Raw genomic sequence first — 14795 nt, forward strand, 5'->3', positions numbered from 1 at the left:
GCATCCCAACTGAGCATTGTTAAATCTACCTCCAGTGAAACTATTCGGAAAAAGAAATATGCGACCCTGAACCATGTTGACATTACCAATCTCACAAAAAGAGATTCTAAAATGAAATGAAATGAAATGCTTTATTTTTCTCTTAGTGACTGCTGTGTGCAAAATCTCCCCCTCCCCGCAATAAAATGAACATCCATTTATGGACTCCTCAAAACTGAGTGAAAAGGCGATAAAATGGCAAGTGCCATTCAATATATACTTATGTAAAGCGATGTATGTCGGGGGAAGAAAACCTTAATTTCACACATATGCTCATAAGGTTCACTGAAGTGGCAGGGATGCACCAGGAATGAGACCTTGGGTTGGTAGTGGATAGCTCAACGAAGATGTCAACCTGGTATGCGGCAGCTGTGAAAAATGCAAATTCTATGCTAGGGATCATTATGAAAAGAATTGAAAATAAAACTGCAGGTATTATAGTGCCGTTATACGAATCTATGATGCAGGCTGATGGTGTTTAAAGAGGCAGATCAGGCAGGCACTCAGTGTAGAAAATGCAGAGCAACGTGGAACAATGGTCTGATTTGATTTAAGTCAACTTCCTATATCCTATGACAGGAGCTGAACATCATCGAGAGAAACAATTCCTGAAAGAGAGAACAGCAGGTTCTTTTACAGGCAGGGCCAGATTTAGGTTTGATGAGGCCCTTAGCAACTGAAGGTAATGGGGCCCTTTATATGTCCAGCTGTCCTTCGTCAACAACACAGTGTCACTGTTTTTTGTGTTGAATATATGCTATATGGTAATTTATGGACCTAACAGGTATCTAAAGCCATTTGCACATAACAGTCCCTGCAGAATGTAGGCACCCTATATATAGAAATGAGCAAACCAGTGATATTTTAGGGACCAGGCTAGCAGGCGGGGCCCATTACTTACATCATAGGAGCCTACACAACACAAAACACTGTTGCTGTATGTAGGTTTTATTTTATTTGTTTTTTATCTTATATTTTGGAAATGTACATCCAGGTTTTTTTCCTTTAAATTTTTTGGGGGGCCTCCAAAAGTGTGGAGCCCTAAGCTATAGCTTGTTCAGCTTATACATAAATCTGGCACTGTTTACAGGGTTTTATAAAATATATTCCTCTCCTATTATCCTGCCTTTCTGTTTTGATTCCATATGCCAGCAAAGGGGGACACGATCAGGTTAGGTTGCAATTCCTAGGCAAACCAAAGTTGGGTGTAGGATAGTTGCAGCTCAAGACAACGTAGATGTCCAATAAGAGAAGGAGGGAAGGGAGGGAAGGGAAGAGAGCAGTTGGGTGCAAGTCCCCATACTCAGGAATGTGTGTCCTCCACCCCCCACCCAGCCAAAATGTCCATCAATCTGAAATATCTCAAAATACTTGTGAATGACATGGGAGCAAAGGCACAGGACCCCTATAAAAGAGTGACCCCTCTCACTCCCTGTTTTGTTTCATTAGAGTGCAGATTTGTAAAATGGAGTGTCTCCATAACTCATGGGAAGCACAGCTTCTATAAGCGGCACATTCATTGTAGTGGGCCCAGGGAAGTGAAGCTCTCCCCCCAGCCAAGATTACATATGCAGGCACTTCCTTGAACTTCAGGTGCATGACATAAGACTTTATTGTTTTGTTAGGCATTTTAAAGTAGTGGCTGGTTTTATGATACATCTTTTATTGTTTGATATACCTGTATCCCGTAAGTTGTTTTTTTAAAAATGCCCACTGCTTGAAAAGGTAGATGATTAAGCGGGGTAGAAATGTCTTAAATAAGAAATAAAATTGTGATGTAAATCAGTTTCGTACAGGTCCATGCAGCAATAAACATGGTATAACATTTATCCCAGGAGATCCCTCTGTAATGTTCTGAGTGTTGAGAGTGGGCTCTAGTTACGTCCTTTCTGAGATGAATATGAAATAAGTTTTAATCCAATCCAATTCAATTTAATTTAATTCAATTTAATTTAATTTCTACCCCGCCCATCTGGCTGGGTTTCTTTTCCAGTGTTCATGGAATGAGTCACTAAAATTTGTTTTTTCATTCTTTCTGCCTTCTTTTGTCAGTTTTTTTCCATTACAGCTATGGATCAAGCCTCGATGACTCACTCATTAGTCATGTTCAAGTGTGCTGTTTTCCATTTCTTAAAAGGATACAATTAGCAGAGCCTAATTATTCTGACAAACAGTAACAACAATATTTAGCAATGGGAGGTGGCAGAGGTTGGGGTGGCTTACTTGTTCCTCAGCAATGGGGAATAATCTCATGATTGGAAAACCCTTATGGACTTTTTGCATGAAAAGGAAAATGAACTTGTGATATCTGGGTTTGACGACTAAAAAGTACGGAAAGTAGAAGAGTTGGGTGTTATTGTGGAGCAAGGGTTTTGCATAAGCCTGTAAAGCTGATAGACTGAGCACCAAAAGTCTTCCCACCCCTTTCTTTTCTTGTTTCTTCTATCTTATCTTTCTTTTCATTGTTATGTTTAAAAAAGATGCTTCATATTTGATGGAAACTGTTTTATATTACTTTTTCCATGTCCCCCCCCCACAAGCTTTAATGAAAACCTTTCAAAAAAAGAAAAGGGATTAATCTTGACTCAGCTGAACAGTAGAGCATGAGAATCTTAATCTCAAGGTCTTGGGTTCGAGTCCCATTTGGGCCAAAGATTACAGGGGCTGGACTAGATGACCCTTGCGGCTAGATGACTCTACAATTCTCTGATTTTTTAATAAAGAAGCTACAATGAGGAAAGCATCTGAGCAGGTTTGGGAACCTCAAGCTGATGGGCCAGACATCAGGTCCACTGCCTCCACTCCTTACCCTGCTCCTAGCAGTTAGATCTATTTATAATAGTGCCAGCTGGCCAGGGGGAGATAAGAATTAATGCCCTGGCTTCCTCCTGTGTCTTTAGCTGTGGTTTGATTTGCAGAAACCAGCAAGTGTAGATTTCGCTCTGGACATGTCTGCAGATGCAGATGCCGCTCACAATGAGATTCATCTGCTATAACAGCAGAGCCAAGATTTGGGTGGATGCAAGCGATTTTATTCTCAAAATGCTTCACAAACAAGTCACAAAGAGCTACCATTGGTTCTATCACCTCCTTTGGGCCAGGATGTAAAAGGCCCCATACACCCCAGAAAAGCTCTGATGGATGACATAATGAGGATGCAATGAAGGCAGCAAAGTATGCCTCCTTTGCTGCCTTCACTGCCTCTAAGGTAAAGGTAAAGGGACCCCTGACCATTAGGTCCAGTTGTGACTGACTCTGGGGTTGCGGTGCTCATCTGGCTTTATTGGCCAAGGGAGCCGGCATACAGCTTCCGGATCATGTGGCCAGCATGACTAAGCCGCTTCTGGTGACCAGAGCAGTGCACGGAAATGGCGATAACCTTCCTGCCAGAGCGGTACCTATTTATCTACTTGCACTTTGATGTGCTTTCAAACTGCTAGGTTGGCAGAAGCAGGGACCAAGTAACGGGAGCTCACCCCATTGCGGGGATTCAAACAGCCAACCTTTTGATCATCAAGTCCTAGGCTCTGTGGTTTAACCCACAGTGCCACCCGCGTCCCAGTGTTTGGTTGCATTCATATGGATCTTTCCTCCACTTGCGTTCAAGCCATTTCCCAGTTTGTTTCCTCGTCCTGACCTCTGGAGTATACCAGGGGCCAAACGGGCTTCACAAAGTGGGAGAGGGCTCTCAGAGCGATTGTGTCAATAGCCCTAGCCATTCAGGTGTTCCAGAGGTCACCCAGAGCTTCGACATGGGTGCCAGTCATATCAGCCAGAAAACCTCCCAGAACCATTTGGAATCCCACTGGATCCATCAGCCTCTGGGGGCGGATCTTCCGAATAGGTTCCCCCGCCTCTGTAGAGGGAAAAGTGCACTCCCATGGGTGGTGAAGTCAGAGCATGCCTGGCCCTTGTTCCAGAGTGAAGACTTCACCTGAAGAAAAGAGGAAGGCATTCTGAGCCAGGTGGGATTAAACATCTCTAGATTTAAGCGGGAGGGAAAGGGAAATTTTTCAGTAGCTGAAGGTTGGTGAATTTTGATACAGGGAACAAATGAGAGAGACTAAAAGCAATTTATTTTATTTTTGCACTGGACTACATATAAATTTTTTGTTCTAATTTCGACGATGCCAACTTTGCTGATACATTTCTTCGATCCACTTTTTAAAGTGAAGCAGTCCTGGATTTGTATGAAGATTGGAGCACAGCTAGCCATTGGATTAGACATGTCTTTGAATTTTGTGGCTCGGTTGCAGTACAAAAATGTGCATTTTACAGCAGACATGCATTTCAGAACATACAGAATGTATATTTGGTTGGGTGGGATGGATGAGTACAAAATGTGTACTTTAGGAGAAAGGGCATACAATTTAGATGTGAAATCTTGCTGCTTTTTGTTATCTACAGAAAATGGGACAGAATGGATCTCTTAAGTGCCCATGAAGCTGCCATGCATTGGAAATTGGCAAAGCCACCATTCCCAGATGGATATGTTGATAGAGAGCTTACATACCAAGGGGTTCAATCCAGCAAAACTGAGGGTTTATCCACACTTCCTCTTGTCCTCCTGCTTTCACCTGGGAAAAACAACTCTTTAGCCTTCAAACAGAGCAAACAGCAATTTGGGTTTTCTTTGGATTGCCGTTTTGCCATTTGCTCAGATTTAAAGCAAAAGAGCAAGTTTTCCCTGGAAAAGGAGCAGAAAAAGGGGAAAGGGCTCAGACCTGTGCCTTCTATGCATGGGACAAGAAAAAGTCTTGGTGACTTCATAGAAACGGCCATCTGGATCAGACTTAAGGCATATTTCGCTCACTAAGATGCAGTAATGGGCAGAGGATATAAAGCTTTTAGAGAGGAACCAGACACAAGTCTGTGGAGGTTGTAACCGTCAGTGCCTAATACTCATGAATGCTGCCTCTGTGTTCAGAAATCAACAGATGAAGCTTCAGCATTGAGGACACAATTGCTCACTGATGTCTGGAGACAATGACAAAGTTACAGAACACAGGAGGAGGCGGCCATATAAGCTAGAGCCTGCCACTAATCTGTGCCCTTTCAATAACATGGCAAAAGGGAAACCATAAAAAGCAAAAAGAGGGGACTGAAAAAATAGAGGTAAAGAACTTGTTTGGTATGCAGAAGGTTTAAAGTTCAGTCTCTGACATCTGGAGACAAAGACGGAAGAGGTAGCATATTCCCGTGGAAAAGTCTGAGCCCTTGGGGATTTGCTGGCAGTCAGAGTAAGGCAATACTGTGCTAGATGAATCAACGGTGAGACGTATAAGACTGCTTCCTATGTTATGCAGAAAAAAATGGGGGAAGATAGATGGTGACTATGCAGACAAAAGATTGTAGTGGATGAAATATTTAGGTCAGACTAGATGTGTGCCTTTGTTTCAGTAAGAACTGGAAAATTGAGTGAATGTTGGTCACTTTTGTTATTCGCCATGAGCCAAGCACCATGGACAGAAATGACTCCTGAATGAACAGATAACAATTTATTTGGTTCCCTTCATGTTTTCCCTCTTCCCCTTGCTTGCTCTTCTGTTTTGATTCCATCAGCCAACAAAGTGGGGCATGGCTGGGTTAGGCTAGGCAATTGTAGTTTGAGGCAATAGGGGTGTGCAATGAAGGAGGAAAGAGGGAAGGAGAGCAGGGTGTGTAGGTGGGTGGGTGGGTGGGTGGGTGAGTGTGAGAGAGATTGACACTGCAACTCCCCAGACCAAACCAGACATAGAATTCTTTTCTTAAAATATCTGTGAATGATTATGGGAACGAGGCATACAAAACCGCCAAGAGCCCCTATCACTGCTCATTCAGCTGCATGCAAAGTTATAAAAGTGCTTCAAAAACTCACAAATGTATTTCTTCGGTTATTGCTCTATGGCAGGCAACCAGCATCAAAAAGCGAAGGAGACCCATTTGGAGAAATCATATAGGTTAATTAGTCACCAGCTTGTCAACCAGAGCTGGAGTTACTAGGCAGTAACAGAGGGCCACACCTAGAGACCAATGCCCAACCTCTGGATCCGTGCACCAGCAAACGTTGGTGTGCCATCAGGCAGAACAAACCTACAGAAGGGTTGCGGAAGGGAGGGAGGTGGTGGTAGCCAGTGGCGTCGCATGGGGGCGGGGGGGATGGAGCACCCTGGGTGCCATGTCTGGGGGGGGGGTGACAAGAAGGCACCCGGTGGGGAGCTTGCCCCGCCACCCCCGAGTTCGGCAGTGCAAGCAGACATTGTGCTGCCACCGCATGTGGAGGATTTTCCGTTCACAACTGCAGATGCGAGCAGAGGACCCCGCCACCACCCATGTGGCATTCAAGCGGTGCCACTAGTGGGCGTTTCAGGATTCTAGGTGGGAGGTAGGGGGTTCTATGACACAAGCTGAATCCTCCTTCCATCGAGCACTAGTGGGCGGTAAGAAAATTTTACCATCAAGAAAGATGCATTAGTGAGGATTAGATGCATTAGACAGAGGATTGAGGATAATTTAAGGAGCAACAACACAAGACAGATGTGGCAGGGGATTCAGCATATTACCAACTACAAACCTAACCTTGGTGCTGTCGACGGTGACCCTTTGCTGGCGGAGGAGCTTAACCTCTTCTTTGCTCGCTTCGAGAGGGAGCCACCTGAGACGTCGGTATTACAGCCACCAGCCCATAGGGGCCCCTCATTCACTGTAGAGGAGCACGAGGTGAGACAGGTATTGAGGATGGTGAATCCGAGGAAGGCTGCTGGACCTGATGGCATCACTGGAAAGGTGTTGAAGGGCTGTGCGGATCAGCTGGCGAGGGTCTTTACTAAGATCTTCAACAAGTCCTTACACCAGTCTATTGTCCCACCCTGCCTGAAGTCGTCAACTATTGTTCCTCTGCCTAAAAAACCCACTATCAGTAGTTTGAATTACTACAGACCAGTTGCACTGACTCCAATCATCATGAAGTGTTTTGAGAAACTGGTGCGCCGTCACATTATTTCCTGTCTTCCACCAATTTTTGACAACTACCAGTTTGCATAGAGGGCAAATAGATCCACAGAAGACGCTATCACCACCACTCTCCATGCTGCTCTGTCCCATCTGGAGCAGCCGGGGAGTTATGTGAGGCTGCTGTTTGTGGATTTTAGCTCTGCTTTTAACACTATCCTCCCCCATAGACTGGTGTCCAAGCTAGAGGTGATTGGACTCTCCAACTCCACCTGTCTCTGGGTTTTGGATTTTTTGTCAGAACGTTCTCAGAGGGTTAGAGTAGGGTCACATATGTCCAAAGCCCTTAGCCTTAACACCGGCTCACCACAGGGTTGTGTGTTGAGTCCCCTGCTCTTTACTCTCTACACGTATGACTGTACAGCCATCTATTCCAGCAACAAAATCATCAAGTTTGCTGATGACACTACGGTGGTGGGGCTCATTTCAGGAGGGGATGAGTCCGCCTATCGGGACGAGGTGGAGCGGCTCTGTGTTTGGTGTGGAGAGAACAATCTGGCTCTTAATACAGCTAAGACCAAGGAATTGGTGGTGGATTACAGGACAAAAAAGGCGGTCATTCAGCCCTTGTATATCAACGGGGAACGGGTGGAGAGGGTGGCGGAATTCAGGTTTTTGGGAGTGACTATCGATCAGGGCATGACTTGGAGCGCAAATACCACTGCTCTGGTGAAGAAGGCTCAGCAGAGAATTTATTTCCTCAGACTTTTAAAGAAGAACAATCTGAGTGAGAAACTGCTGGTGTCCTTCTACCGAGGCTCCATAGAGAGCATTCTCACATACTGTATTTGTGCTTGGTTCTCCAGTTGTACAGCTAGGGAGAAGAAGGTGCTCCAGAAGGTCATAACCACAGCCCAAAGGATTATTGGTCATCCTCTCCCATCTTTGGAAGAACTGTACGGTTCCCGTTGTCTTAGGAAAGCAAACAACATCCTGCAGGATTCATCTCACCCGGGATACAGTCTGTTTGCACTACTGCCTTCTGGCAGGAGATATAGAAACATCAAGTCAAGGACAAATAGACTGAAAAATAGTTTCTATCCAAGAGCTGTGGCCTTTTTGAATGCTGTAACTCGATAGTGTGACCTGGAAGTTTGATGGGTGTGGGTGTGGGTGTGGGTGTGGCTGGAATGTGGTTTGTTTGGTTGTTGTTGCTGTTTTGCTTTTGTTGTTTTTTTAAGGGATGGCATCCAATTTCGTTGCACTGTGCAATGTTGCACTTGTGTAATGACAATAAAGAATCTATCTATCTAGTGGGCGTTTCAGGATTCTAGGTGGGAGGTAGGGGGTTCTATGACACAAGCTGAATCCTCCTTCCATCGAGCACTAGTGGGCGGTAAGAAAATTTTACCATCAAGAAAGATGCATTAGTGGGTGGTAGGTATAAAAAGGTTGACTACCCCTGGTCTACACTGATGGGCAAAGGCTTTCCAGGCTCTTTTCTAGAACCACCATACTTTCCAAGGGCCCCAAGTGCCCCAATTGTCCAGGGACAATCCTGGAATCATGAATCCTGGAATCATGGCTACTGATTTGTTTCTTTTGTTTTTAAAATGCTTTTTATTAGATTTTTCCATTGTTAGTCATATACATAGTCAAATTCTTATTTTTAACATATACTATACATATTTATAAACCAGATCTTTTTCATAATTCTTCCCCAGTGACTTCCCGCCACCTCATTACAGCATCTTCTATCTTCTTTTTCTTTTCAATTGTGTTGTTTATCTTTATTATCTTTATGTTACAAAATATATAACTTATCTATCTAAATTGTGACTTTGTGAAATTTATTCAACACATATCAAGGGTTTGATTTGAGAACAATGCTTTCCCAAATAGCTATTTACACATTCCCATTCCTTTTAAAGTTTTTGGCAGGGTTGATACCTTATTGCCACTGTCAATTCCAAATATTCACACAGGTTTTTTTGCTATTCTCTCATTGTTGGTGTAGTCTACCCTTTCCTTTTCTTTGCCATTAACATTCTTGCTGCGGTTGTAGCATACAAGAACACCTTTTTCTTCTCCTTTGGGATATTGATTTGCATAATGGCTAGGAGAAAGGCTTCAGGGTCTTCCCCCCCAAATGTTTGTCTAAACATTTTTTTAAATTCGTCATAGAAAGTATTCCAAAATATTTTTTATTTCATCACAACTCCACCACATGTGGTACATTGTTCCTTCCCCCTGATTACACATCCAGCAAACATTTGATTATGATTTATATATTTTAGCCAATTTGCTGGGGGTCATGTACCACCTATACAGCATTTTCATGAAATTTTCCTTTATTGTATAGCAGGCCGTGAATTTTTAGTCTTTTTGCCACAATCTTTCCCAATTCTCCATCTGGATAGGATATCCAAAATCTTTTGCCCATTTGATCATCACTTCTTTGATCTCCTCGTCCTCTACCTCCCAATCCAGCAATAATCTATATTTTCTTTTTTTGTAATAATTCCTTTTCTAATTTTGATATTTGCTTTTCAAATACAATTTTCTTATTTAATTTAAACACATAATTTAATTCATGCTATTGTAACCAATCTGTACAATAATGTCTAACTGCTTCAATTTTTTTTTCAGTTTTAATTGCCTTTGTTCTTCTTTATATGTTGCCCAAATTGGTTCCATATTTTTTCTCTTTACTGAAAAGACCTCCATTGGTGAAAGCCACCAAGGTGTCTTTATATATACAAAGTCTTTATATCTGACCCATATTGTGTATAGAGATTTTCGAATTACATGGTTTAAAACCCCCCTATGTACTTTTGCTTTATCGTAACCTAGATATGCGTGCCATCCAACATGCCATCTGTATCTGTTGTCCCATCCTTCTATGTCCAATATATCTGTATTTTTCAATGTCATCCATTCTTTTAGTCAACATAAACATGAGGCTTCATAATAGAGTTTCAGATCTGGCAAGGCGAAGCCCCCTCTTTCCCTTATATTTGTTAATAATTTATATTTAATTCATGGTTTCTTTCCTTGCCTGGCTACTGATTTGATCCCACATTGTCCCTATTTCCCCTGCCAGTGCTGCCACCACTGATCTCAGGAAGGAGGATGAGCTGGCGCTTGTTCCGAGCGATAGCGGCAGCGGTCAGGGAGCACCCTGTTGCCTCTCTGTGTCTGCCGCTGCAGGGTGGGGAACAGGCTGGGGAAGGAGGTCCCAGGTTTATTTTAATTTGCAATCTGCCCTCAGAACCCAGAACATATATATTCTAAACACCTGTCATAGTCTGTGCAGCCTGAAAACCTCTTCTGTCCAGGACAGCACATTCTGCAGCAAGCCTCTGAGCACATGTGCATCTTTAAAGCACACCTGAATACAAACTGCAACTGATGTGGAATAATGTGAATGTCTCCTTTCCAGGTTCATCATCCCTATTGTGCTCCTCAGTCTCCGATCTGACCGTTCTCACAATGCTTATACTGCAGATCAGCGCTGTGATTTGTGCTTTCATTAGCCTCCTCCTCCTCCTCATCGCCGTAGGCTCAGACTACTGGCTGCAAAGTGCTAATGAGAACAGTGGCCTCTGGGCAATTTGCAGTATTAAGAATATCTGTGTTCCATATTTTTTTCTTGGAGTACCAGGTAAGTTCTTCTCTGTCTTGTGCTAGGAGTACTTAAGGTGTGGTATTCCAAAGCTGATTGAACTGATGTTCATTTCTAAGGTATGCAGCAGTGGGGGGCCCAGTTGATCCTTCCTCAACCCTGGGTGCCAGCACAAAATGGCTGCTGTGGGTGGGCAGCAAAAAAATTAAAAGGAGATGGTAGTTCTTACCACTGAGGCTGGATCTACACAGATATGAAAAATGCTATAAAAACACTATAAAAAATATAGCTCCCAATGATGTTTACCATTGATGACGGAACACTGCTCTACTGTGCCCTCTCATGGCACATTTAAAGAACACATTTTTAACATTATAATTGACCAGTGTAGATGAGCCCCCCTTTCCACAAAAAAATCCCACTTGCCTCCGATTTTTAATATATGTTGTCAGGAAGCCATTTTTTTTTTTTGTCTGCCAAGAAGCCCCTACCTTATATACAAGCTTGCATGTTGGAAAGGATCCTGGGAGTGCTTTGGATTGCACTGTGATGGCCTGGGATTCAGAATCGGATGCTGAACCTGAGGGATCCCAGACTGCACAGGATTCCCCACCTCCAGAACCAGCTGAGCCAGGCCTGGGGCATGAACCTGAAGGGTCCTCACCTGTGCTGGATCCTCAGCTGCAGGCATCAGCTGAGTCTGCTCTGGCTCCTGAGGAGGACCTATTGCCTGCAGGTGCTCCACTCTCAGCCCTGTCAGAGGAAGCTGAGGTTGCCTCTGGGTCCGGTAAACCTCCAGCCTCTCCTGAGCTGCAGATAAAAGCCAGCCAGCCCCAGTCCCAAGTTGTGGGAGCAACATTGTTGGTTGCTAGTTCCTGCCTGAATCCTGTCCTGCTTTCCTGCCTGAGCTCCTGACCCACCCTGGTTCCCTGCTTGCATGCCTGTTCCTGACTTCACTTGACTCACTGCCCTACACCCAGCTTCAGCTAGTACAGACTGCCTCCACGTTGCACCTTTGAGCACGGACCGGACTTGGACCATGCCTCTCGGGTAACCCACGGGACCAGCACATGCACACTCCATTTGCACTGTGCTCTTGGCAGGTTTACTGTGCCCCGAAGTCACTCGGTGTGAGTTAGGTGTGTCTTTCTTCAGTTCTGTGAAGCTGTACATTGCAGGAGAAGATGGGTGGCTTTGGGCAAGTTGCACAGAAGAGATGCTTCTTCGCCACAACCAGTCTTCAAGTTGGCAAACCTATGATAAGCCTCAAAGGATACTTAGAAGAATACAGACTAAACCAGTTGCCTCTCCTGATGGCATCTCTCAGCAGCTTAATAGAGATATAAACCAGCATGGGGGAAAGAATGAACCCCTGTGGAGTACAGTGGGTTATGCAACAATCCTGTAACCATGGTGCTGAATAATAGGAGGCCGGCCCATTAGGGGAAATAGAGTATTGGCCCATCAACGTTCATCTGCTTTCAGCCAACACCCACCTACCACGGGTTGGCTGTGTCTCACATTCCCTCTTGCTCCACTTACTTTTGGTCTTCCTGCCATCTGCCCTACCAGTACTCATATGCTTCAGCCACCACTGGTGACAGCCTCCCTTTCAGGACTGACCAAGCAGGTATGAGTAGAAGCACCACCAGGAAATCATGCCCTCAATGTTTTTAATTACTTTTTTGTTGTTGGAGATTCCTTTAAATGCGAATATTTATTTGGACTTTTCTATTAAAAAATACAGATTAATTCAGAAACAGGACAGAGAGCATGCAAAACTGATATGTGTCAGATAAAAACGGATCTACCCATCCCTGGTGGAAAGTATTACATGGGATGTCTACAGGGCTATTGTCAAATCCCACAGATGCATTTAACCTTTTTTCTTTCTCTTCCTTGTTTCCTGAAAGCTTTCATTGATGCTACCCGAACCTTCATGTTTTTTGCGGTGATTGCTGGAGCCATATCTTGCATTTCCCTTTGTGGCAACTTCTTTTCCTTCCAACTTCGCTCCATCTCCAAGACCAAGAGCTCAGCTATAGCCAGCCTCGTTGCAGGTATCATGGGGGTTCTGAACATCTGCGTCCACACTAAGCCCAAGCCCCTGAAACCCCAGAAATCAGCTAACCCAGAAATAGTACCCCGGGTTAAGAACTTTGCTTCAGGATGAGAACAGAAATCGTGTGGTGGCGGCACGGTGGCAGCAGGAGGCCCCATTAGCTAAAGTGGTGCTTCAGGTTAAGAACAGTTTCAGGTTAAGTATGGACCTCCGGAACGAATTAAGTACTTAACCCGAGGTACCACTGTATAGGGAGGGTGGGCGGGTGGTCCGGTGGACGAAACGAAACAGAAGAATCTCAAAACGCAATGTGCAGCGGTATATATCTATCCCTTGGAAGCAATTTCTGCAACCCCATTGGCCGGAACAGGTCCCATGCTTCCGAGGGACCAGTTGGGTAGCTGTGGCAATCCAAACGTAGCCAGCCCAGAAACAGAGTCAGTTGTGGTGACTTCACTGCAATACTTGCTCTCTGGGAGGAGAACGCGATTTCACAAAACACTATTGGCAGAACTAAGTTATACTCAGAATAGACCCACTGAAATCAATGGATATGGTGCATAGCAATGTCCTCCCCACCTTCAGTTTCAGAGTTACAAAAGATAGGGAGGAGATGCAAGGGTTTTCATAGCCCTGCCAGGGCAGGTGCTTTTCACTTGCTATGTTGGAGTAAGAAAGCAGCCGTGTGGGGTTGCTTCAAAAGCCACACTGTGGGGAGCAGTTGCTTCCATTGAATGAAAACCACACACCCCTTCTTAAGTATGGCATGCTTCTAAAACCTTCCCCCTTTCATCTCATGCTGCCACAGCCAATTGGGCTGAGGAAATTGACTGGCAGGAATAACAACACTGGGAGATGGCCAGTTGGACTGCTGGTAGATCTGTGCCTCTGGATCCTGGGAGTATGAGCCACTCAGGTGGTTGGCAGAGGAGCCAGCAGAGCAGGGTAGTGGCTGCCACCTGTTCCAGCTGTCCCTCTACATTTCACCTAGACCACCCATCTACCACCTCTCATCACACTCTATATTAGATCGCCACTTGTCTCTGTTCAAGTGAACTGCAGAGTGATGGCACATCTATCTTTTTATTATATGTTACACATACTGTAAAAGGATAGCCAAACAACTGCATAGGGCTTTGTACACTAATTTTGAACCTTGCACAGGGGCTGATTGGCAGCCAGTGCATTTCTTTCAGCCGCAGTATATAAGTCAGTCATATTCCACTCCAATGAGTAGTTGATCTTCTCCATTTTGCACTAACTGTAGCTTCCAGCTCAGCATCAAGGATTTAACTAACAAGTAACTTGATATCCTGATGTATTTTTTCTTCCTAGCTCTTTGTGTCATGATTGGCATGGCCATCTTCACAGGGCAGACAGGAGGAATTGCCCCTTATGGATGGGCTTTTGGCTTGGGCTGGGCCTCCTTTCCTCTCTTCCTTATGACTGGTGAGTATTTGTCGAATGCTGGAAATGTACATCTTTATTTAAAGGTTTACCTTTGTGTAGAGTAGTCTGCTGCGTTATTTAGCTTAGAACAGTTTGGAGCTGCTCTACAGTGTGTCGATTTGAACACAGATGAATGCAGGTGTGTGCAGTGGCGTAGCGTGGGGGGTGCAGGGGGGGCCGGCCACACCGGGCGCAACATCTGGGGGTTAGGGTTAGGGGGCACAAATCCACGGGTTAGGGGGCGCAAATCCACGGGTTAGGGGGTGCAAATTACTTGCCTTGCCCTGGGTGCTGACAACCCACGCTACGCCACTGGGTGTGTGTTCCCTGTAGAAGATTCAAAATGCACCTTGTAGTTCTGTGGAAGAGAATATATTTTTGCCCTCTAGAACAACAAGTTTGTGACATCACTGATGGGAAGCGAGGTCAGCAGTCCAGATATCTTGGGTGGTGTTTTATTCTGCTCCCCCTGTTGCCCTAACCAGTCCCTTTTCTCTCCTGACAGGTGGGCTGACTTTCGCCTTGGATAGGGCTGTGCCAACAGCAGCATGAAGAAAAGGCTGTGCTTCCACTTCAGATGACACCTGGGGGCACACAGACCCAGCCTGCACCGGGGCGAGTTGGAGCTGGGGGGGAACTGAATATAATGTAGGGCTGCCATATTTCAAAAAGTGAACATCCGGACACAAA

At 44.8% G+C, this 14795-nt stretch overlaps 1 protein-coding gene across 1 annotated transcript in view; it reads left to right on the forward strand.

Moving 5' to 3' along the window:
* Positions 1 to 14724, forward strand: part of LOC309346107 (lens fiber membrane intrinsic protein-like) — a 46930-nt gene extending 32206 nt beyond the window's left edge. Inside the window, exon 5 of the mRNA XM_081869803.1 lies at positions 14611 to 14724. Within this exon, the coding sequence (XP_081725929.1) occupies positions 14611 to 14657 (47 nt within the window). The 3' untranslated portion in view covers positions 14658 to 14724. The remainder of the gene's footprint in view (positions 1 to 14610) is intronic.
* The last annotated feature ends 71 nt before the right edge of the window (positions 14725 to 14795 follow it).

This window comes from Podarcis erhardii (genome assembly GCF_964252035.2).
Source record: "Podarcis erhardii genome assembly, chromosome: 7".
Taxonomy (NCBI): Eukaryota; Metazoa; Chordata; class Lepidosauria; order Squamata; family Lacertidae; genus Podarcis; species Podarcis erhardii.